Here is a 24,214-nt window from a genome sequence, read left to right on the forward strand (position 1 = left end):
TCCTAGAAAAAAAAATCAGTGGAAATAAGTCGGCTTGGGCTGGAGAGTTTATGAGTGATGAGGATCTGAGTGATGATGAGTGATGATGATCGGAGTGATGATGAGTGATGATGAGTGATGATGATCGGAGTGATGATGAGCGACGGTGACCGGCTTGGGCTGGAGAGTTTATGAGTGATGATGATCTGAGTGATGATGAGTGATGATGATCGGAGTGATGATGAGAGATGATGAGTGATGATGATCGGAGTGATGATGAGCGACGGTGACCGGCTTGGGCTGGAGAGTTTATGAGTGATGATGATCTGAGTGATGATGAGTGATGATGATCGGAGTGATGATGAGCGACGGTGAGCGGCTTGGGCTGGAGAGTTTACGAGCGACGGTGACCGGTGGTTGAAGTGACCGGTAGTTGAAGTGACAGCAGAAATTGTACGGATTGTAGCATTGCAAAGACCACGTGGGATCGTGATGTTGTGGGAAGGGAAGGCCAATCATGCATCAGCATAGTGACCACGTGATGGCTAATCGTTAAATAATGATAAGATTAAGTTAGCTGATGTATATTCTTAGGTTTTTTCTGTAAAGTCACGTAGGCAAAAAACATTAAAAAGCAAAATAAAATAAAATAAAAAATAAAAATCACGACGTTTCGGAGGCAACACAAGCTTCCGTCTTCATTCTTTGGTTCTTTTCGGTTAAGTCACGTCTAAAAATAAAATGGATTTGTAACCACGTGGCTAAACATATAAACCTCGAGAGACACAAAAAAGCAAGAATGCAGAAAACGAGTGGGCACGTGAGAGGAGGCAGGTGCAAGGATGTTCATAAGATTCCAGCTGTGCTCGCGGTGGTTGATGGGGGGAAGGCTGGGGATCAGAGAATAGACGAGTAGAGAAGGTGTTGATGGGAAAGAGGTTATGGCGGGATGAGAGGGCAGGGAGAATTCGTGGCCAGCTGGAAGTCGGTCAAACGCCGCAGCTTGCAAAGAACCTCGGGCGTGACCTTGAGGGCTGGAAACGAAGCGACCGGCCTCCTGGCCCCGCGCGCCTTCGGCGGGCAGAGTGGAGCAACGGTGTTGATGGGAAAGAGGTTGAGCGAGATGAGAGGGCAGAGAGAATTCGTGGCCAGCTGAAGTCGGTCAAACGCCGCAGCTTGCAAAGAACCTCGGGCGTGACCTTGAGGGCTGGGAACGAAGCGACCGCCCTCCTGGCCCCGCGCGCCCTCGGCGGGCAGAGTGGAGCATCGGTGTTGATGGGAAAGAGGTTGGGCGGGATGAGAGGGCAGGGAGAATTCGTGGCCAGCTGGAAGTCGGTCAAACGCCGCAGTTTGCAGAGAACCTCGGGCGTGACCTTGAGGGCTGGGAACGAAGCGACCGCCCTCCTGGCCCCGCGCGCCCTCGGTGGGCAGAGTGGAGCAACGCGAACCCCCGGTCCCGTTGTCGTCGCGACAGCGCCGCGAGATCGCAACGTCGAGCTCTGTTAGGTTTTAATAAAAGGGGACGTCGTTTTTTGCTAAACACGCCGCTGCTTTTCTTCACGAGTCGATTGTTGCCTCCCCTGTCTCTGTGCATGCAAAGGCCACAGCGAAACCCACCGCGTGTTGTTTTCGCCTTCTTGCTGAGGCCACCGACTTGCATACTGCCTCCCGTGCGCCTTCGCAATTTCATTTAGAGACCCCCCCCCCACCCCCCATTCCCCTGGGGCGGATCCAGTCCAATTGCCGCAGCATAATTTGTCCCTATTGCTTTTTTCAGCGCGGAGTGTGGGGCTGCCGAGAGACGTGTGCAGGAGTAGTGGCCTCCTGCCTCCAATGTGTGCAAATAATGCCGCTGATATGCTGCAACCAGTGGCAAGGATAAACACGCTCTGCCTAATGATTGCGGTAATTAGGCACTCATTAGCAAATTCGTGGATGCACAAAGCACGTGCATATGCATTGGAGCATCCTACAGGTTTTTTTTCATTCGTAAAGGTCTGTTAATGATGACCGCGGAAAGGTAGCACCGTTAATATACAAGACGATTTGGATTTATGAAAGCTTTTCCGTAAAACGTTTTTAAAAGCCTATTTTGCCATTAGATTTTGTTGAGATATCATGCCCATATTTAAGTTATACAGATAGGCGTAGAAACGACGTAAATTATATACGCATTGATTTGTTGCATGTAACATAAGAGCCACTGGAGAAATAACTGGTGTTATTGAGTATCTTTGAGAGGGAGTGGGTGAACCAGAGGCAGGGTGGTTAGCGCACCGAGCTATGGACCCAGTGGCCTGGTCACAGCTAACGTGAGCGGTGAGTGATATCTGAACTATTCCTGAGTCTCCCTCCCTTCACCAACCCGCATTGACCAGGGCGGTGAGGTATGGTCAATCAACCACAGTGACAGACGCCATGGAGGGAAAGGCCCTCATCCATCAGGGAAATGACAAAGGGCTTGCGAATTATGATTTATTACGTTTTTAGAATCCTATAAATTGTGGTTAAAAGGTTCACATGGCCACTACCTTCATCACAGTGATAATATATATATATATTATTCTTGAATGGAATTGCGAGCCTGAATGGGGATAATTCGCGGGGCAGTAAATAGATTAGCTCTATACATGTACAGCCCTTTTGTCAATCCACTGCGGGTCGTGTGGGTCAAACGTCCAAACTTCACCACACTGGTGGGTATGGGCTTTTAAAAGTGAGGAGCAAAACAGCAACATAGGAGTAAAGTACAACACTGCCCTCCGCTGCCCACAACGTCGTACCGCAGCCTACGACGCTTGTATATGGTCAAAGCGTTATCCAGGCTCAACCATGCTTGGCTTTTGGGATTGGGCGCATGGTGGATGAATTGGTCATGAGGGGGGCCCACTATGAGCGGTCATACACAACTCTATGGAATGTTTCAATGAACGAGGGTTTTCCATTAAAATGCAAATAGGTCCCGAGACCGGAGCTGCGATGGGCTTTTCCTGCCCCTCACAGCTCAACGCAAGCAAGAGGATTAACTTCCACGGCGTCGGGATCGCAGGCAAACGTCGATACGCGCTTCGCTTTTACTCCCCGCAGTGCGAGAGGCGCCCAGTGATGCATTGGGGTGGCAGCTTTTCAAGAGCATCCCATTACCAAGCAGAGGCGTGCATTAGTGTGCAAATACGGTGACGTATCTCCACCAAACAGCGGCGTGACACGCTCCCCTCATCTGCAAGAGGATCGGGAATATATCCGTGCCAGTCATGGACAAAGGGAAGGTGGGTAATGACGTGTTCGTCTTAACTGTCTGTCAAAATACGATGGCGGTTGACTTCATTTTGCTAAAATCCAGTGTGGGTCTTTTGAAAAGTGAGGTTGCGCCATTGCCATGATACCGATTGTAAGGACTAAGTTTGGTGCTGCACCTGTAATACAAATGTTAAGACTAGAATATTCCTTCAGTGCTGCAATATCCACGATTGTTATGTGCGCTCCCCGACCTTCACGAACCTGCGTTGACCAGCATGGTGATGTATGGCCACTGCCAATCCAGTGTGGGTGAGGCCCTCATCCAGCGGAGGATTGTCATGTACGTAACAGTCTTTTGGCCAAGAAAGCCTGAACTGAGTTGCAAACTGTGTTTTAGGTGAGTCCTGATGTAGGTGTTTGGTGAACTGTGTAATTGTTTTATTTTACCAGGTAAGGCCCACGGAGCTAAATATCTTTTTTTCAGAAGCGACCTGGTCACAAATGACAGTTCAACGAAGTGGCTTATCACGTGGAAATGTATAGCAGCCGAATAATCTAAATGTGTAGGGAAAAACCGGAGAACCCTGAGAAAAATCCACGCGACCACGGACAGAGAGACATGCAAACTCCAAACATACAAACGCCAGGGTCAGGATCGAACCCATGACCTCCTGCATACCAGGCGAGGCCAAGTTTAAGCTTTCTGGCCCTTATAGAACATAAATATAATTAATGTACCTCACTCAACCACTTCCTCATTCACTCAGAACTGCCTATATACGGTATGAGATGAAAGCATGACGTATATATTTATCATGAGACTCATGGCCACCGAATTTCAGGATGTACACATTTTCTACACTGTCAAGTGTTCAATGTTTATGTAATTGTATTCATGTAAGAATGGAAAGTGAGTCTGTAGCAAAAGTTTGTTGTGTCCATGCTAAGGCCTCTCCATGAATAAGACGAATGAGCCTCAGCTTAATGAGCCGTGGTCAAATATTGGATACGGTTGAAAATTAATAAGTAAAGAAACACCTCGGGTTATACTTTTAGGAAAGGAGCATTTTCCAACGGTCCCTTATCATTATTGAACCAAAACTGCACGGTGGTCACCAGTCAGCACATTACTATTCTTCATGATGAATTGGATAAACAGCCCGCAGGGAATACTTCTGCCAAAGAGTTTGAAGAATGGGGCATATTCAAATTGTACTCCACCACTAATTGCGCATTACTTTGCTTGTTACGATTCGAGTCAGACTGTCCCCAAGAATATAAATAAAACATCAGTCCGTCGTTAAAGCCCGAGAATAAATGTATTGTTTATCGGCGAATCGAGCCACCGAATAAATGCGGCTATGATGTAGCAATGTGCTTTTGTATTATTCAGAAAGGCATCGTTTTCCCAATTACTACATTGTCCATCGCAGTGGTCAACAGTTGCCAAAACGAGTGCAACACCCACGCTCCGTCTCTTAGGCAGGGCATTGATTACAAAGGTCACAAACAGTCGCACACGTGGGGCGCATGCGTCTCTGTGTTTTTGTGCATGAGTGTGGTGGTTGACGGCGGTGGTTGGTGCACTGCACTTACCAAACACGTCTCTCTGAATCTCTGTTTCTGGCCGTGGATAGAGGCATTTGTGGCAAGCGCCATCGGAACCTATTCTGAGTGTTCCCCTAGGTCGACTCAATCTTATATGTTGTATTTTGATACCCACTTCAACCCCGGTTATCAAAGGCGGTTGGGTGTAAGTGCTGGACACACCATCCCTCGGTATGCCAATGAAGATATATGCACAGATCCTGTAGGGATGGTATATATGGTTTGTATAGTCTGAAAATACATATTATTTTGACTTAATAAATACAGGATTTTTTTTAAATGCCAATGTTTTGAGTCCATATTAATAGGGTGGACTGCTGGCAGAGCTGTGTTTTGAACCTGTCCATAACATCCACTGAGATATTAAATCTCTCTGTTTGCCTTGCCCGCTTTCCTGCAAATACCTGATGTTAAATGAAGACTGTTTGGAAACGTTTAGAGAAGATTGGGAATGATGGCTTCAGAAGAAATTAAATTAGAATGTAAGAATGGAACAGCAGTACAATCAATCAGTATCGCTGGGCCACTGGATAGAATAAGATACCACTGAAATTTGAGTCGCGTAAATATACAGCATGTACACACACAAACCGACATATGTCAAGATATTATATAATGACAATATGTATTGGATTACACGTACTGCAGTAATGCAAACGGAATACGCATAGACGTACAATACATATTACGAATGTGACACAAACAACGCATGATTTATTTCTCATATATGTATGATGTATTTTAGGCATACGTATTGTATAAGTACAGATGTGTAATGTACCTAAATACACCTACGCAATAGGTATGCAAAAATTCATTGATTGAAATTGATTCTTAGGTACACGATAGATGCATTAAAGCATGCATGTGAGGACTGATTTACTATAATTTTATTAAAATTATTACTACTGCTTTTTTTTTGTTACCAAGGAAGACCTCATTGAGCCTCACATTTTTAAAAAAGGGTCCTGCCGAGTTTTCCGTAAAGAGTAATTTTACTTGCAATCCCAAAAGAGTCATTTGCAGGCCACCTGGATGTCTGGCCAATAGCAGTCACATTGCATGCCATTTTTAAATCCTTCATATTAAGTTCACTTGCTTGCGCGCTTACGACCGTGCAAATCTTTCGGTCGTTTTTTAACCCACTTCCCGTGATCCAATCGAGCTGACATTTTCCACACAGACTCGTTGTGCGTGACAATTAATGTTCGTGAAAAAAATTTCCACAATTTTACACTTTTTAGGACAAAAATATTATATTTAATTACCAATTGCTTAATGGTGCAATGCAATCATCTGACCCAAAGGTGGCAGCCATCTCAAGCCAGAGGACGAGAGGACTCTAGCCGCCACGCATATAAAGGATTTATAGTGAAAAACTTTGTTTTTACGGGTTAATTTTTTTTGTTTAAGCTACTAAAGGAACGGGAGCAGAGCATACAAACTCCACACACAACCCAGGAATCGAACCTAGGCCCTTCTTGCTCTGAGACAGGAGTGTTACTAACTGCGTCGGCCTGCTGCCAAAATATGGCGCGGGAAAAAAAAACTCTCCGAACAAAACAAAATTTGTTTTTCCACGCAATGCACACGAAATGGTAAAATTGCAATAAATGAGTGGTTAAATCAAGTCGTGACCCCGAATTGCATCTCTGGGGGAGAGGAAAGGGGGGGGGGGGGATGGGGGCGTGACTCGTTATGCACTTGCCAGGGGCTAAATGACTGATTGAATTTTTCCAATTTAGGGTCATGATCGTCTTCAAGGGGGCCTCTTTTTTTTTACATTGTGGTGAATAGTAGCACCCCTAGTAGCTGCAATGGGTTATGTGAACCCATTACAAATGAAAGTACGGTACATTAAAACAATATATTCTTACAGTATTCCCTCGCTAGTCACTAACTTGCTATCCGCAATTTGGGCCATTCGCGAATCGCATCTGGAACTCTACAGGACTGCATCGAGAGAGATAGAAGGAAAGTAATGAGATAAAGTGATGAGATCATTTCATGTAATTAATAGCTTATTTACGTGTTTCTTTAAGGTAATTAATTCATAAGCCAATATCACTATCCGCAAAATTATCTATTCAAGAGCATCTCCGGAAAGTATCGCTCGCGAATATTGAGGGAATACTCTACGACACATACATTTGTGCATGGGTTGTGAGTTTTAGAATCGTGTCCAAGTATGGCAAAGCAACCCACCACATGACCTGTAGAGAATTGGAAAGCGTTCACCCATTAGTGAATTGGCAGAGTTCTAAATTCTTGTTTTATGGATATAAATATTGAGGTGGTTTTTATTACATTAATGGATGCGATCTCATGCATACAAGTATACAAAATCTAAATACTTTATATACACATACATGTGTAGCTAAAATATACGTGTATTGATACATGTAAACAAATATGCATTCGACTTGTGTTTACACAACGTGCAAGAACCCTAACCTCTTGAACTCGCTTCGGAGTGAATTTACGCCGCAAAAAATTAAACTCGGCACGTTTTTATTTTTTTATTTCGGCCGAGTATAAATTCCCTTCGCTCGATTAATTTCACCAGCCGAGCGGAAAAGGGGCTAACGTGCGCGAAGCCCGCGGGAAGCCGAAGCTCGGATCGGTTCGCTGGGCCACGAACATCGTCACAGACGGTCGGACGTCACTTGCGCGACGGTGCACGGCGACGGATCATCGAAGCGCACGCAGCTAACGGCGGGGAACGCGTTTTAGCACGGCCCGATTTTCACGCGCTAGTCGGGGCACGCGCACAAGTCACGCCGTTTGAGCTCTTAATGAATGTCTTCTGGCGGGCCAATTGAACATTTCAATTAGGGCGTTCGCCCATTTCGATCGCCGGTGGTTCGTATCGAGCGAGCCCCGTCGTTTAGGGCAGGGAAATGCAACGTGCTTTGAAGGTGATTTTTAAAAAATAATTACTCAGATTATATTTCGTTCATGTGTTGCTCAGGTCTTAATTTGATAGTCAGGTCTGTTGTATTGGGTGCATGTTGAACTTCTTTCGCACCATACACAGCCAACCTTGCTAAACGGAGGTATATACATGTATAGTTACTTTGTCGATCTCCAGAGGTAGTTCTCTTATTACTCGCTATTCACGTTAGCGGTGGCTGGCAATCAAACTCGGTTGACCACATTCACAGAGCAGTGCGCTCACTACTTTCACAACCACCCCCCCGCGTCCCCTGACCGTCGAGTAATGTTACACATTTGAACGAAGCAATGATCTGTTTTCAAAAAGAATGTCTGTAAACAATGAGCCCTAATGTAAGGTGTGCCACCTATAAGTCACGGCTTGCCTTTTGGTATTGAATAGAAATTCCCCAATGTTGTTGAAAATGAGTCGATTGGGTCCTGGCCAAGGCACCGGTTTTGGCCTCGATCAATTCAGCCAATCAAATTATCGACGGCTTTCCACGCAGTCCACATTCAAATCAGGTTCCCACACCTAACCTCAGCACGCCGAGGCTTGGGCAGTCGCCACATTATAGAATTTAAATTGAATTTCTGCTTGGGAGTTCTGCAGCTCTGGTTTGGGCCATTCTTAATCTCAGCGAGGAGGCGTGCGATGAACTTCTTTTGCACCGTGCATTGCCGACCGTGCTCGTTGGAGATGGCGGGGGAGGGGGTAGGTGGAGCGGTGGGTGCCCCCCACCCCCCCCCCCCCCCCACTTTCAGACCTGGGATATTGTTGGTTAAAGCTCAAGAGTGGTTGGTGTTTCATGTAGGGTTAGATGCTTCTTTAAAGGCCGCTAGGCGTGTTTTATTAGTAAAAGAATCCACTATATATTTCGATATGTATGGTTGTATAATGATAGCCCCTTTGTAAATGCACTGCTTGACAAATACCTCTCCACGTCTTGTAGGTCACAAGAGCTGTTTGACCATACTTCACCAGTCTGGTTAGTGTTGTGGGTTGGTTCAGGGAGGCCCGGGTTGCCATGAATGCTATGACTCATGAATAAAAATCTCAAGGTAAGTTTTGCATTCATATTGAATGAAATGGATCTTTGGGGCCGTCCATAAATGACGTCACGCGATTTTTTTTACAATTTTTGCCCCCCCCCCCTCGTCACACGGCGTCACAAAAAGTCAGACCCCCCCCCCCTAAAATATGACGTCACAAAGCTCTGCCCCCCCCCCCCCAAATATAAAACATGCTTCAAATCGCTTTAAACTATTGTCATTGAAGTGCGTATTTAATGTGCCGCTGCACTCTGATGGTGTGGGAGAAAACATTTATCGAAAAATCTATTTAATTAGGTAGAACGTTGCGCATTTTGATGTGACGTCACATTTCTCAACCCCTCCCCCCCCTTCGTCACACATCGTCACAAATGTCTGACGCCCTCCCTAGGTGCGTGACGTCATTTATGGACGGCCCCTTTTCCAATAATTGAAATATATGTGACGTGCATTTTAACAGGTTTCCTTGCCCGGTTGTGATTGGATGATTATTGTTATGGTATAAAAAGTGTTTTTTCCATTCAAAATAACACGGGTTAGGGCACTTACAAATGTGGGGCACATTTCACATTTGAATCCTCAAGGGCACATTATACGACAACTACTGTTGATGTACCACATAATGGTATCTATTTTATCGACCTAAGGGATGATGGATCGAGTTCGACATCAAAATTAACTATTGAGTTGACGACCAACCAACTCCGTGTACAATTTGTCAGCACTGATTTCTTTTTCTTTAGAACTGCGTGTTGTGTTTAGTTTGTTGTCCTTCCCCCCCCAACCTCTGATTAGCACGGTTGGCTGTGTACGATGTGAAAGAAGTTCAACACACATACACACAGCAGTGGTGAGAGCAATACATTACACGGCTGCAGCTTTTACACATTTCAAAGTACAGGATGCTTCACATTTTCTTTTTAAAAACACTTGTGAGAATTTGTAACAATACGACAAGAAATGTGCCTCCGGGCTCTGTGGACCACCTGGAGAAGATTCCAGGCACGTGTTGACGATGCTGGCGAACAAGTGGAGACTCTTTGACTTTTTGAAGCGATGAACGTACTTTTGGTAACACGTTACAGTGTATTATCCGTTCTTTTTCCATTAAAAACGACAGTCCCATATCCGTGTTAACATTTATTTGAAGCACCCCGGTAAAAGCTCTCCCGTTCGCTTTTCCCGCTTGATGCTAACTCGGCAGTCTATTAACTTGTCCACTCTGTGAGGTTCAAATGGGAGCCGGGGAGAGCCCTGCCGTGTCGATGCAACAGGGGGTTGTATAGCAGAGGTCGAAAACGGGTTTTGATTCCTTACCCGTAACCGGCCGCACCCGTACCCTACCCGTACCCGGCCATCTACGGGTATGGAACGGGTATCGGGTACCCGATTGCGACCTCTGGGATGAAGCCATGTTGCAGGCGCGGGTGGGTTGATTCTAGGAACTTGAATTGTGAGAAGAGACAAGACGTTGGGAAATGAGTGACAAACGGTTACTCACCAGTGACTCACGGTCTACCCGTACCCGGCCGCACCAGGGTCGCAAACGGGTACCCGTACCCGGCCGGGTACGGGTAGCCGGGTGTCGGGTAGGGTACGGGTATCGGGTACCCGGTTGCGACCTCTGTTGTATAGGACTCGGCCCGGCGCAACTCACCCGCTGTGGTCACCGAAGATGTAGAGGCCCTGCAGCCGGCGAGACTGACACCCCCGGTAGACGTGGCCCCCCACTAGGGGGCTCGGGTGCTCCGGCCTGTAGTGGAACACGGGAGGCTCCGACTCTGCCACACGCAGGCGATGGTCGACAAGGGGGGGAGGGGGGGACGAGTTCGTTCTTGAGGAAGCAAGCAAGCGAGTGAGCGACAATTCGGCTGGATAATGAAGCAAGTTAGACCGGAATTCAAATAAAAATACAATTTTTTTTTTCTGGAGGATGATACACCACCACTAAAGAAGCAACATTTCTATTTGTGACTCGTAATGGGGCGTGCTTGCTCCTCAGGTGATAGGGCAATAGTAAAGATTTTAAATGCTGGTTCATTCAGACTCTGTCTCCCCAACATACCTGTTCTTCACCTGAGGACGGCTGCTTGCGTTGTGGCCGAAACGTCGTGAGAATTATTTTATTATGTTTTATGTTTTATTATTTCCCTTCTACGTGACTTTACCGAAAGAACCAAGAAGATGATTCTCTGGTCACCCCAACACGACATGGAGAGGCCTTCAGCATGTCGTGGATTGGACACAATTCCGTATAGTTCATTGCTATTCTAATCGTTATTTACGTCAAACAAACGCTAACGAATAACTGTGGGGTAGAGGAAGGCAATTAGCGGACATGAATTGAAATTCTACAACGATTACATTCATAGCCTACCAATGAATGATATGGGGGAGTGATCTTTCCTCTCCTCTGTTACCCCCCCCCCCCCCCCAAAGCCATCGCGACTTCACAATGATGCCTGACCCCATTGCCACCCGCACATAGCAGGCGAGTAATGAAGCGGCGTGGAGAGGCCTACGCTTGGAATTAAACTGACGAGAGATGCAGAGGAACACACACGACGCCAATGTCACATGAGGGCTGCACGAGCCACCGACACAGTACACGCAACATGGTAATGACCATAATAGAGGTTTTTTTTTGGGGTTAGATTGCGTGAATATATAAATGTGTCGTTAAAACCCGCCAACACCCGACACGGCCAACGAGTAAGGGTTGTCACGTAAACAGAACGTGGCCAATTCGTCACTAGTACAGCACTAACCGGTGTGTTGGAGAGCCACAGGATTTACAATCTGAGTAATAACAGCACAATACAAGTAGCCTGAGTTAGATCTCAAAGCAGTGAGAGGTGGTAGCGGCTTTGGGAGGCATTCATCGTGGCTGATGATGATGATGATAACCTGGAATTATGAATCGGCACGATTCATGAGATTCCGCAGCAGATGCATTGTTATCCGGCTCCCAGTGTGGAATAGGATGCAGTTTGCACATATATTTAGGAATAAAGATAACTTGTCAAGTGTGCTTCTGTGGCCATCAACTCATGCCTGCTAATCGCCATCATCATCAGCATCAAACAAGTGCCATTGTGTACGGGCAAAACACCTCCCAAGCCACTTTGACGGTATGTATATTTTTTGTGTGTCTACCTCCGTTTAAATGCACACTTTCATTTTCATTGCAGTTTTTGCTGCGTTTCAATCGCTAATTTGTTTTACTCCGTAAAAGATATTCCCATCATGCCCATAAATTGACTGACCGGGCTCAATGCCACGGGATGCTCGCTATGGCAACACAGTCTCAATGCATGGATGGGATCCCAGCAGCACTCAGCTGTACAGCGTGCAGTTTAATGGTATATCCGTATCCCAGACGACAGTTATTGCATTTGTTTAACACGTAGGCTTTTAGCGACCAATATTATTCAGATCGCGTTATTTGTAAATGTGTCGTAACCCTCCACCACCCGACACGGCCAAACAGTAAAAAATGTGTCCGGTTTACAAAGGAAAAAAACTATTCACTTCTTTAGCCCACCGGTGTGTTGAAGAGAGAATCAACATCATTTAAAATTTGAGTAGTACGACGTTTCGCTGGTAATTACATCCAACTTCATCGGGCAAGAATGGTGAGGCTCTCCTCATGATCTCGGTCTTAAATATAAGCAGCAGGGTGACGTCAAATCGATATAATGAGCTATTTCATTTATCGCAAAATTCTCCAATGCATTTGTTCCATTTCACTTGACTTTTTTTTCTCCTTTTCAGAATGACATCTCGTTCACGTTCATCATATTTCACCTACAACCTGTTTTTATTTCCATCGGCAAATTAGAGTTTGCTCGCAGGGCCGGGTTCTGCTCGCCCGAGCGTTGCTTTATTTTTTGGCCTTCTCCAAGGCATGATTTGTATACAAGGCGAATCGATTTACGTTACATTCACCACAGCTTGTTTACAAGAAAGGCCGCGTATTGTTTCAGGGAATATTTACCTATTTACTTGGAGCGGTTCGTTTTTGGCAACAGTCATGGAAACACGGTGCCCTCCCTGCATGTGCTCAACATGTCAAAGGATTCTTTGATGTCTCCAAGCCAACAAATAGCATTGTTCTGTTTCATATGTTTTTCTTGCTCCACGTTACATATAAGTTGTTGAGATGGAACTTTGAATTTGAAAACTTTTAATTTCGAAAAAACTAATTAATTTGTTAATTTTTCGAAATTAACAAATTAATTTCGAAAAAACAACAACCTTTTTTGTTTCATGTTATTTTATTCGTTGCGAAACCAAAGTGGCGCTCCAGTGCCCGTCGTGAAAATGCCAAGCGAGGGCTTATTTAATATTTAATATGCACTTTGTTTCACAAGCACATTTCCGAGTTGGAACTGTTTTATCGGTCGACAGTGGCATGGTGTCTTGCAGAGGTGGGACAAAGTCATTGTTATGCAAGTCCAAGTCGAGTCGCAAGTCATCAAATTCATGACTCGAGTCTGACTCGAGTCCAAGTCACATGACTCGAGTCCACATCTCATAGGTGGGACAAAGTCATTGTTATGCAAGTCCAAGTCGAGTCGCAAGTCATCAAATTCATGACTCGAGTCTGACTCGAGTCCAAGTCACATGACTCGAGTCCACACCTCTGGTGTCTTGTGTCACAGGCTGTCAGGCTGTCTCAGTACCTGGACTGGCTGTGCTGATGGAGAATATACTTTTTGGTTCTTTCAGTAAAGTCACGTAGAAAGAAAATAAATTAAATAATAGAATATGACGTTTCGATTGCTACACAAGCAATCGTCATTAGGTAAAAACAAACCTCGTCAACTTAGAAATACAATGCAATACAACACAGAGAGTCGGCTAACACAACAGTCAGCACCTTACCTACGTTCTTCCAAAGATTGCACAATTTGAGAGAGAGACAAAACACAGACACGGGGACACACAGACAGACACATAAGCAGAGAGAGACAACATAGAAACACACTATGCATCTATGTTATTGTGTCTCTCTCTGTGTCTCTGTGTTGTCTCTCTCTGCTTGTGTGTCTGTCTGTGTGTGTCCGTGTCTGTGTTTTGTCTCTCTCTCAAATTGAGCAATCTTTGGAATCTTTGGAAGAACGTAATCAACCAGGGAAAGGTGCTGACTGTTGTGTTAGCTGACCCTCTGTGTTGCATTGCATTATAATTTTAAGTTCACTAGGGTTTGTTTTCTACCTGATGACTATTGCTTGTGTTGCAATCGAAACGTCGTATTCTATTATTTAATTTATTTTCTTTCTACGTGACTTGACCGAAAGAACCAAAGAGTATGGATTCCTGCAGTCACGAAAGCTTCAAATCAAGATTGTACAATTGCTACTGAGCCTGGTGAGGAGTGGCAGACTGAAGTATAATAATGCAACAGTGTTGCAGCCTCGTGTGCGCCATAGTGCGCAGTGTGGGTATAAAGTTACTCCTTAAGTATTTTTTTCATTTCTGGAAACAATATTAAATTGTTAACCCCATTATATAAAAAAAAAGTTAGCGACATTTTAATAGGAACACTGCACGTGAAAATGTTATTGCGCGGACTGTGAAAAAACCTTTGACCGTGGTTGTAAATTCGCTTGCCGACTCAAAAATCCAGATCGGACCGTGACGTGATTCAATACTGGACGGCTAATGCTACCAAAAAAAGGCAGTTGTATAACAGATCTAATTCATTGTCCTCTATGTTCACAGTAACTGTAATAGTCACCGATAGCGTATGGAATTTTACCAAGTGAGATCGCGTTACCATCCGCGTGGAGCATTACCCAACTCCCGTGTTAGAATCAAAATGTGCTCGATCGCTTCCCGTCAGCCGCTCGCCGGCTCGGCGACACAACGCGAGCCTTCGACAAACACGGCGGGCGGCGGAAAGTTTTGAGATGCCTACAAAAAACAAGGGTTATCGTGACCCAGCGATACAGCTTTTTATTTTGAAGCCGACATCTGCACATAAAAGTTACACGTGCGCACTGGAGCGGGGCGGGGGGGTTAGCCCTTGTGCTAAGTGTGCACCGTGTACACGGGTGGTACACGGGTGGTACACGGTGCACACTCGCGGACGGAGTGGACGCGTGTGCCCGAAGCACGGCCACTACCGATGTAACAAGAAGTGAACATTTTTATCAATCACAGAGGGATGTCTGTGATGATGATGATGATGATGGACTATGTTTGACCCTGGGCTTAAATTGAACTCGTGGCCTAATTTTAGCAGAGATGCGGACAAGGTAGTGGTGGCATGTGATGCACTGCTTTAGTTGGAGACCGGGTGAGGGGGCACTTGCGCAAGTGAGGGGCACTAAATTTCGATTTAAAACTTTTGTGACTGCAGGGATTCATCTTCTTGGTTCTTTCGGTAAAGTCACGTAGAAGGGAAATAATAAAATAATAAAAATAAAACATAATAAAATAATTTTCACGACGTTTCGGCCACAACGTAAGTAGCCGTCCTCAGGTGAAGAAACAGGTCTGTCGAGAAGACAGCGTCAGACGCTACTTGCGTTGTGCCCGAAACGTCGTGAGAATTATTTTATTATGTTTTATTTTTATTATTTTATTATTTTCCTTCTACGTGACTTTACCGAAAGAACCAAGAAGATGAGGGGCACTACTCTCCAGTGGGATGGCTGTGACCCCCAATGCCCAAACCAATATTTGTTCTAGAATCGATTCATGACCGTGCGTTGTGTAATTGCATGGAATTGCAGCATATGTATAAGGCTGTGTGTAAGTGTAGAGGTGTAGTAGTGAGCTACATGGCGTTACAAACCCAGTGACCCGAGTTCAATTCCTGCTCACGGCCAACATCGGTGACGAATATCTAAACTGGTCCTGGGCCTTCATAGCTCACTCGCTAACAGCACTTCGTCCCAACAGTGTTGAGGGCTCCATCTATGTGGTGTCTTTGCATGCGACGTGCGTGTACGTTGCCAAATTGTACGTGCGCCCGCGTGCGAGTGTGCATGTTGGACTTCTTTTGCACCGTACGCGACACGTGACCGTGGGCGCGGCTGGCCTCCGTGGGGGCGCGTGGCCGCTGAAGAATTCTCACCGTAGTCGCGGTCACGCCGGATGAGCAGCAGCCTCCCCGAGTCTCCCTGCCGGCCTCCCCTCCCTCGCTCCACGCACAGCATCGTGCCCCCGCCGTCCACGCTGCCGTTGCGGTGCCGGTCGACGGTGCATCTTGAAAAAAATTAACCCGTAAAAACAAAGTTTTTCACTATAAATCCTTGATATGCGTGGCATCGGTTTTATTTTATTATTCATTTCTGTTTTTCTTGAGTAAGAGTTTCATTTTTATCACATTGGTATTTTAAATTAAATATAAGGAAAGTCGTATATAAGGATTATAAGGTTTTTCAGTTTTTGTATGATTGTTTATATTGTACATTTTTGTTGTTTTCTTGAAAAAATTTCTGTGTTTAGGAAAAATATATGATTGTGTTAGTGAAATTTTTTTTTCTCCTAAAAAGTGGAAAATTTTGGAAAAATTGTTTTCACGAAAATAAATTGTCACGGACAACGAGTCTGTGTGCAAAATGTCAGCTCGATTGGATGACGGGAAGTAGGTTAAAAAACGACCGAAAGATTTGCACGGTCGTAAGCGCGCAAGCAAGTGAACTTAATATAAAGGATTTAAAAAGAAGAAGACGCAGTCGTTGCTGTGGAAGTACTGCTGAGTCGCTCCTGCCCTCATTCCACCTTTTCTGTCTCACAGCGATAGACGAATGACGGATGTTCAACGCTCTTTGTCGTTTGTTAAGCGCCCTTGTGATGGCTTGCCATGTTATGGCCATAGGGAAATCGTCGTTATTATTATTATTGTTACTGAAATCATCTTACTTCGTTTGGGGTCGGCTAACTGGAAAATATGTCACCACATCTAGTTTTCCTCTTGCTATGGCTGTGGCTACTAGTAGTGCACCTAGTTTGTTCGTTCAGTGAGAAATTAATCTCGGGTTAAGATAACACGTAACCATTCACTAACAATACTTTTTGTATATTTTTTCCGAATCTTTCTTCTACCCATGGTTGCTATTTCCAACTGCTCACATTACAGCTCAGCCTGTGGCTGCGGTGTTTACACGGCTGATGAGGGGTATGTGTTGCGTTGGTGTTTTCAGTTGTTTTGTTTCTTATATCAGTTGTAATGCATCTAAATTCATGCAAACGCGTTGCGTGCAGTGTTAATGTTTATATGGTAGCAGTGTACCGCATCTTCAGATGCCCAAGTATTCATATTCCTTTACTATTCTACAGTTTACTTTCACACTGTGTTTTAGGCTTGTTAACTATTTGTTTTTCTGAGAGATTGTGGACCGAACTCTGCCTTCTTTAAAACTATTTTTTATTTTATTTTACCAGGTAAGGCCCACAGAGCTATCCAGCTCATTTTCAGAAGCGACCTGACCAGAAATGGCATCTCAATTAAGTGTCTCATCATGTGGAAATATATAGCAGCCAAATGCCCTCAAAGCATGTTTCTAAATGTGGAGGGAAAAACCAGAAGCCACAGAGAAAAAAAAATCCACTCGATCACGGGGAGCGAGACATGCACACTCCAACTATACAGGTGAAGTACCGGTGAAGACGCTGGACACCCAGGTTGAGGCACACGTATATTTATTTTCAGCTTATCGGTACAGGACAACACTAGAGGGGGTAGCGGCCCCCTCACCCGGATAACTGGGGATACCCCCTAGCTAATCTCACCTATCCCCAAGTCCTCCTCTAACGAGCTAGGGGAGGCTAACTGGCCCGACACTGGTGAGTCGGGCTACGGTCTCCGGAGTCCCAGGGTCTAACCCTGGTTCACGGAACCACGCCTCTGGCTCGCTCCTCTGCAGCCCTGACAAGGGCGGCGTCGAGGGGAGTCCAGGGCTCTAGCTAGAGGATCTTCACTCTTCCTCCTTCGTTCCCAGACTGAGCCCCGAGCTCTCTTTGTCCTCCCCCTTTATACCCCCCAACAGGATCACAACCCCCCAGGCTGCCTGATGCGGACGTCGCTGCGGGCACCCCCCCCGTGTACTCCCGTAACTCCGCCCACTGTGTTTGTTACCCATTGGATCGTATGCACTTACAGCCCTCCCGTAACAGCCCTACATCACCCCCCCCATTACAGCTCGCAGCCGTCCCGGCTGCAACAATTCCAAATAAAGGAACAATTACCCCTCGACCCCGTGTGTGCCTCATTTTTTTCAACAAAATGCAAATAGAAGAACAACAACAAGAACAACAACCATACCCCCGAAGGGAATGTCCGACGCACCCCCCCCCCGCATAAATACGAAATCCGTAAGCACGTATGTACAACTAGCCAGGAACTCCCCCATCACACACAGCACACCCACGACACACAACGCACCCACAACACACACACCGCGCCCACACAACACAACACACTCAGTGTGCAAGGAGCACACCACCGACGCAGCATACAGTAACCATGACACGTGAAGGAAAATAAATTTTTTTCTTTTTCTTCCTGCTGTATATTATAAGAGTCTGCGCATTTTAGCGCGCGTCCTTGCCGCAGGCCCGTCACACGGGGCAACCCCGGACGGCGGACCATCCGGTGGCGGCTGTCCCATGCGAGGTGAGGTCGCGATTGAAGTCGCGCGACTGTCGGCATCACCTGTGGGGGTTCCAGGGCGTGAGCCCGTCATTCCCGGTGCACCTGTGGGTGGGACAGCCGGCAACACATCAGGCGAGAGCAGCGACGGACCCTCCGAGTCGGTCGACCCCCCACATGCTTGGCCTCGCGTGCGTGGCGTGGGCCCCCGCACCGCAACAAACGGCTTCAGCCTAGAGGGGTGTACAAACCACCGGCGCCTCCCCCATTGGATTCGAACGCACTGAGGCCTCAAAACCTCAATAACCTCGACGGGGCCCCGCCACGGGCGTACGAGTTTAGAGGAGGTCGCGAGTGGTACCTGGGGACAGTGCAGCCATGCCCTGTCCCCCGGCTTCCACTGCAGCACGTGCGCGCGAGCCAGTCTGAGGCGCTCGTTCGCCTTCTGACGCCTGTCAGAATTTAGCCTCGCCGCATCCCGCGCCTCAGTCAGTTTGTCAAGGTTAAATTTAACGTGATCGTCCAATTTAGATTTGCCCAGCGGCACGGGGATCTGCAACTGTGCCCGAACAGGTGGGTCGGGTTCGCGGCCATACATAAGAAAGAAAGGTGAAAACCCCGTCGCAGCATGGGGAGCCAATCTGTATGCCGCTAGAACCCCTTGAATTTGTAAGTCCCAATCAGCCTGTGAGTCCGAAACTTGCTGCGACAACATAGACGTGATGGTGCGATGCAGACGCTCGACCATCCCGTCCGTTTGCGGGTGATAGGGGGAGGTTCGAATTTTTTTCGTTCCCAGGAGATCACAGACTTGTTTTAGGAGTTTCCCCGAAAAATTTCTACCCTGGTCGGTCAACAACCGCTCCGGGGCACCTTTGTCCATGACATAACCTTGGACAAAGGCGTCGACGATGGCTGCTGCCGACTGATTCGCCAGGGGCCAGGCCATAGGCCAGCGCGTAAAATATTCGACCCCAGTAAGCAAATATTTATTTCCCCTGGAGGTGGCGGGGAATGGCCCCAGAATATCCAGTGCGACCAGTTCATTTATTCTGGAGACCTGGATGGATTGTAAGGGCGGGTTCGACTCCCGTGCCGGTGGTTTGCGCTGCGCACACTGAGGGCATGCCGCCAACAGATCAGCGACATCCCTTGTCATACCCGGCCAAAAAAAATTCAGCTGAAGCAAGGCGAGTGTTTTCTGGGTACCTAGGTGGAGGAGGCGCTCATGAGCAGCCCACACCACCTTACCTCGTAGGCCAGAAGGGACCACCAGCCGGTGACGCTGGGATTTCCCGTCCCAATGCATAAGCAAGCCCGCATGGGTTTCCCATGCGTCGGCATGACCCGTCACACGCCCCCTCTCCCCGGCGCGACGACGCAACGCGAGGAGGGAGGCATCCTCCAACTGGAGGCGCCCCCATTCATCAACGGGCAATCCAAGCAGGGAATCTCTCCCCTGTTCGGCGATATCAATGGGGACTACCGTTTCATCGTCGGCGGCCGCCGCCAGGACCGGAACCATCACGTCCCCCACTGGCTTGCAACGCCCCGACCCCAGGAGACATGCGCATTCGGAGGCGGTTGGCATCCGTGACAGAGCGTCAGCGTTGGTGTGGCGAACGCCCTTACGATAAGTGGTTTCAAAACTGAAATCCTGGAGGACCTCCAGCCATCGGGACAATTGTCCCGATGGCTGTTGAACCTTCAGGGCGTACTGCAGTGCCGCATGATCTGTGCGGACGGTGAAATGCCGACCGTACAGATATGGGCGATACTGTTGGATGAAATAGACAATTGCCAACAGTTCCCTACGGGTGACACAATATCTTTGCTCCGTTGGAGACAACACCCGACTGCCGTACGCGACCACCCGTTCCACGCCGTCAACCACCTGGGAAAGCACGCCTCCAATACCCGTGTTGCTCGCGTCGGTGTCGAGCAAAAACGGCCTCGAAAAATCTGGGTAAATCAAGGGAGGAGCCTTCACCAGCGCGTCCCGAAGGGAGCAGAAAGCAGCTTCCTCATCCTGACCCCAGTGGAACCGAACCCCTTTAGAAGTTAACGCGTGTAGGGGTTTGGCAATTGTTGCAAAATTAGCGACGAAGCGTCGGTAATATGATGCGAAGCCAATAAAACTCCTGACCTCTCCCACCGAGGTGGGAGTCGGCCAGGAGCTGACACACTGCGTTTTGGCGGGATCGGTAGCAATACCCGAGCGCCCTACGATGTGCCCTAAATAACGCACCGACTCGCGTAACAAATGGCATTTTTGGGGCTTAAATTTCAAATTAGCAGCCCGCATCTTTAGGAAAACCGCCCGCAACCTCTGGAGATGTTCATCAAAAGTTTTACCAAAGACAATAACGTCATCCAAATAAATCAGGCACGATTCCCATTGCAATCCAGCCAAAACCAATTCCATCAATCGCTGGAAAGTTGCCGGCGCTGAGTGTAAGCCCATCGGCAACCGGTTGAATTGGAACAGGCCGTGCGGTGTACGGAAAGCAGTTTTAGGTTTAGAATCATCGTCCAGAGGAAGCTGCCAGAATCCCGAAAGTAAATCTAGTGTGGAGAAGAATCGCGCTCCCGCCAAAGCGTCCAGCGATTCGTCCATCCGTGGGAGCGGGTATGCGTCGGCAACCGAAATTTTATTAAGGCGCCGAAAATCCACGCAAAACCGCAACGAGCCGTCCTGCTTTTTAACCAGGACGATCGGCGCTCCCCACGGGCTGGTGGAGGGAGAAATGATGTCGGCGGCTAACATGTCATCAACAGCCGATTTGACATGGTCCTTTTCGGCGGGACTTAACCGAAACGGATTTTGGCGAATTGGCGCGCTGTCACCCGTGTCAATATGGTGACGCAGCAGGTGAGTGCAACCCAAATCATATTTATCACGACTGAAAACGTCGGAAAATTCCCTCAGTAGCGTTCTAAGCTGTTGGCGCTCTGAATTTGTCAGGTCCGTCGATCCCGCACAAAGCGCGTCGATCCACCCTTCATCGCTGTCCGAATGTGGGAGCATCCGGGAAGCAGTGCCAACGTGGTTCGCGACAGGTTCCTCGCAGGGCACTGGCGTCGCGTGAGCGAGCACCGTCCCTTGAGGAACCACCACCGTCTGCGATCCCACATTTAGGACCGCGATGAAAGGGTCCCCGTCCCCTCTTACGACGGTCTGGGCCGGAATCAAATGAGGCCCATTAACCCCGGCCCTAGACGGTCCCAGCAAAACACCCTGATCCCCTATGCCCTTAGCGAAGGGCTTACGAAGTTTGAGAGGCACTAGCATTTGAGCTCCCGGCGGCACACGAACAGTTTCAACGACGAACGCCGGTACCGTCGCGAACGCCGACCGAGCCGCCGCAGGGGATGGCAGGAACGCCATGCGCCGCCCCGATGGAAGCTCAATGCATCCTTGGTCGATCAAAATACGAATGGGCATTTTACCTAAGAAATCCGTCCCCAGCAGGCACGGAACCGCCAGCGAGGAGGAAACGAAAATCGGCCCCGACAATTTGATGTCCCCAATAGAAATTTGCGCTCGAATCTGTCCCATGATGCCGAGAGAGCCCCCGTTAGCGGCATAGAATGGGACGTTAACCGGCAGTAAAGGCCGGCTTTGTACGGGCAGAATATTGTAAATTAATTCCGAAATGATTGTCGCCGATGCCCCCGTATCGACCAAGATGCGTACTTCTACCCCGTCAATGTGTCCGACTACGGCCGACGACCCTGACGACGCGGCTACCACGCGATGGGCCAACACGGACCACTGTTTGGGCTCGATTTGAGTCCCCGCAGTGATCCGCGTTGGCCCCACGCAACGCGACATCGGCCCCCCGTTTGTTGTGGTGCGAGAGCGTGCAACGGGTAGGTGCTTTGGCCAAACATGTGTGGTGCCGCGACTCGCCGGGTCATGTTGCTGGAGCTTGGGAGGAGGAGGCCCGGCGTCCCGTCGAGCCGTCGTCCCGCGCTGTCGAGGAGAGCGGCACCCCGAGGCGACGTGGCCCCGGACGCCGCAGTTGAAACACCGCGGGAGCCCCGGTGGAGACGACGGGCGGTTGAAACGGCTTGACCCGTCCCGGGCCGACCGTACTTCTTGCGCCTGTTGCCGTCGATGGTCGACGGCGAAGAGCTCCTCCGTCGGAAGGGTGGCTGCAGCCACCGCACGCCCTGCCGATGCCCTGCTGGCTTTCCGCCGCAGGGACAGAAGGTTGGCGTGAAGGAGGCGCGCCGCCTGAAGAGAGGTCATCTCGGCGTCCTCCTGTGCGACGACAGCGATGTCCAGGTCGTCTGCCAGGAGGAGTATTTTCTCCGTGACCATCGCGTCCACGCCATCGTCGTCCATACGGGGAAAAGCCGTCTTAGCCAGCGCTAGGAGGCTCGTCCTGTATGCCAGGGGCGACTCCTTCTCACCCCGCTTGCGCTCGTAGAACCGCTCTCTGCATTCCGCTGAAGGTCCATAGACCCCGGCCAGCAGCTGTAGTGCTTTCGGCAGAGTAGACCGCTTCTCTTTCGGCGCCGATGTGAGGGCGGCGAGCGCGTCTGCGTCGAGGAGCGCCGGCAGCGCGCAGAGGGCTTCATCGTCGGACCACCTTGCCATTTCTTGGTGGGCGATGAAGCGTCGCTGGAAGCCGCCCCAGTCGCCCTCTGCACCAACAAATTCTTTCAGCGGAGGCAGCCGTTGTTGTAGCGCAGCGTTCGCCTTGGACGTCTGTAGGCTGCTATCCCCGGGACTCGGCTGTGCGTCGGCGCGAATGGCAGATGGAATCGCCTGTCGCGGATGTGATGACGCTCCCTCCGCTGGAGATGACGCAGCTGTCCCAGCGAGAGCGGTGTCGGACCCAAGGTTGAGCCCGGCCACGCCCTCCGCAGCTGCCGTGACGATGGCGGGAAATTCAAAGTTTGAGTTTTCAGAAATGGCGGGAAGGCGCTCAGGTTGACGACTCCCCTCGCCCCGTGGTGGACCACCAGCCCCCAGCCGCGTGATGTTTTCCAGCGTGGCGGCAGCGGCGTACAGTAGCTCCGCCAGTCTCTCGTGAGCCAGCCGTAGCGCGTCTGGCTGCGGCCCCTCTTCATGCCGATGCCCCGGTAGGAAGGCGTCGGCCCCCGGCTGCGCCATGTCTTGGTGAGCCGCCTCGGGCTCAACGACTTCAGCAGTGTCCTCCTCCGGTACTCTGGCTCGAGCTGTCTGACGTGTTTCCATGTCCGTAGTACTTCTGACACCAGATGAAGTACCGGTGAAGACGCTGGACACCCAGGTTGAGGCACACGTATATTTATTTTCAGCTTATCGGTACAGGACAACACTAGAGGGGGTAGCGGCCCCCTCACCCGGATAACTGGGGATACCCCCTAGCTAATCTCACCTATCCCCAAGTCCTCCTCTAACGAGCTAGGGGAGGCTAACTGGCCCGACACTGGTGAGTCGGGCTACGGTCTCCGGAGTCCCAGGGTCTAACCCTGGTTCACGGAACCACGCCTCTGGCTCGCTCCTCTGCAGCCCTGACAAGGGCGGCGTCGAGGGGAGTCCAGGGCTCTAGCTAGAGGATCTTCACTCTTCCTCCTTCGTTCCCAGACTGAGCCCCGAGCTCTCTTTGTCCTCCCCCTTTATACCCCCCAACAGGATCACAACCCCCCAGGCTGCCTGATGCGGACGTCGCTGCGGGCACCCCCCCCGTGTACTCCCGTAACTCCGCCCACTGTGTTTGTTACCCATTGGATCGTATGCACTTACAGCCCTCCCGTAACAGCCCTACACAGGCGTCATTGTCGGGATTAAACCCACGA

At 48.9% G+C, this 24,214-nt stretch overlaps 1 protein-coding gene across 1 annotated transcript in view; it reads right to left on the reverse strand.

Moving 5' to 3' along the window:
• HHIP (hedgehog interacting protein) overlaps positions 1-24,214 on the reverse strand; it is a 152,422-nt gene that overhangs the window by 42,704 nt on the left and 85,504 nt on the right. The window contains exons 8-9 of the mRNA XM_078863009.1: positions 15,902-16,032; positions 10,472-10,595 (exon numbers count right to left, since the gene is read on the reverse strand). Coding sequence (XP_078719135.1) covers positions 10,472-10,595; positions 15,902-16,032 — 255 coding nt within the window. The remainder of the gene's footprint in view (positions 1-10,471; positions 10,596-15,901; positions 16,033-24,214) is intronic.

The sequence above is a fragment of the Lampetra fluviatilis genome, chromosome 15 (genome assembly GCF_964198595.1).
Source record: "Lampetra fluviatilis chromosome 15, kcLamFluv1.1, whole genome shotgun sequence".
Lineage (NCBI taxonomy): Eukaryota > Metazoa > Chordata > Hyperoartia > Petromyzontiformes > Petromyzontidae > Lampetra > Lampetra fluviatilis.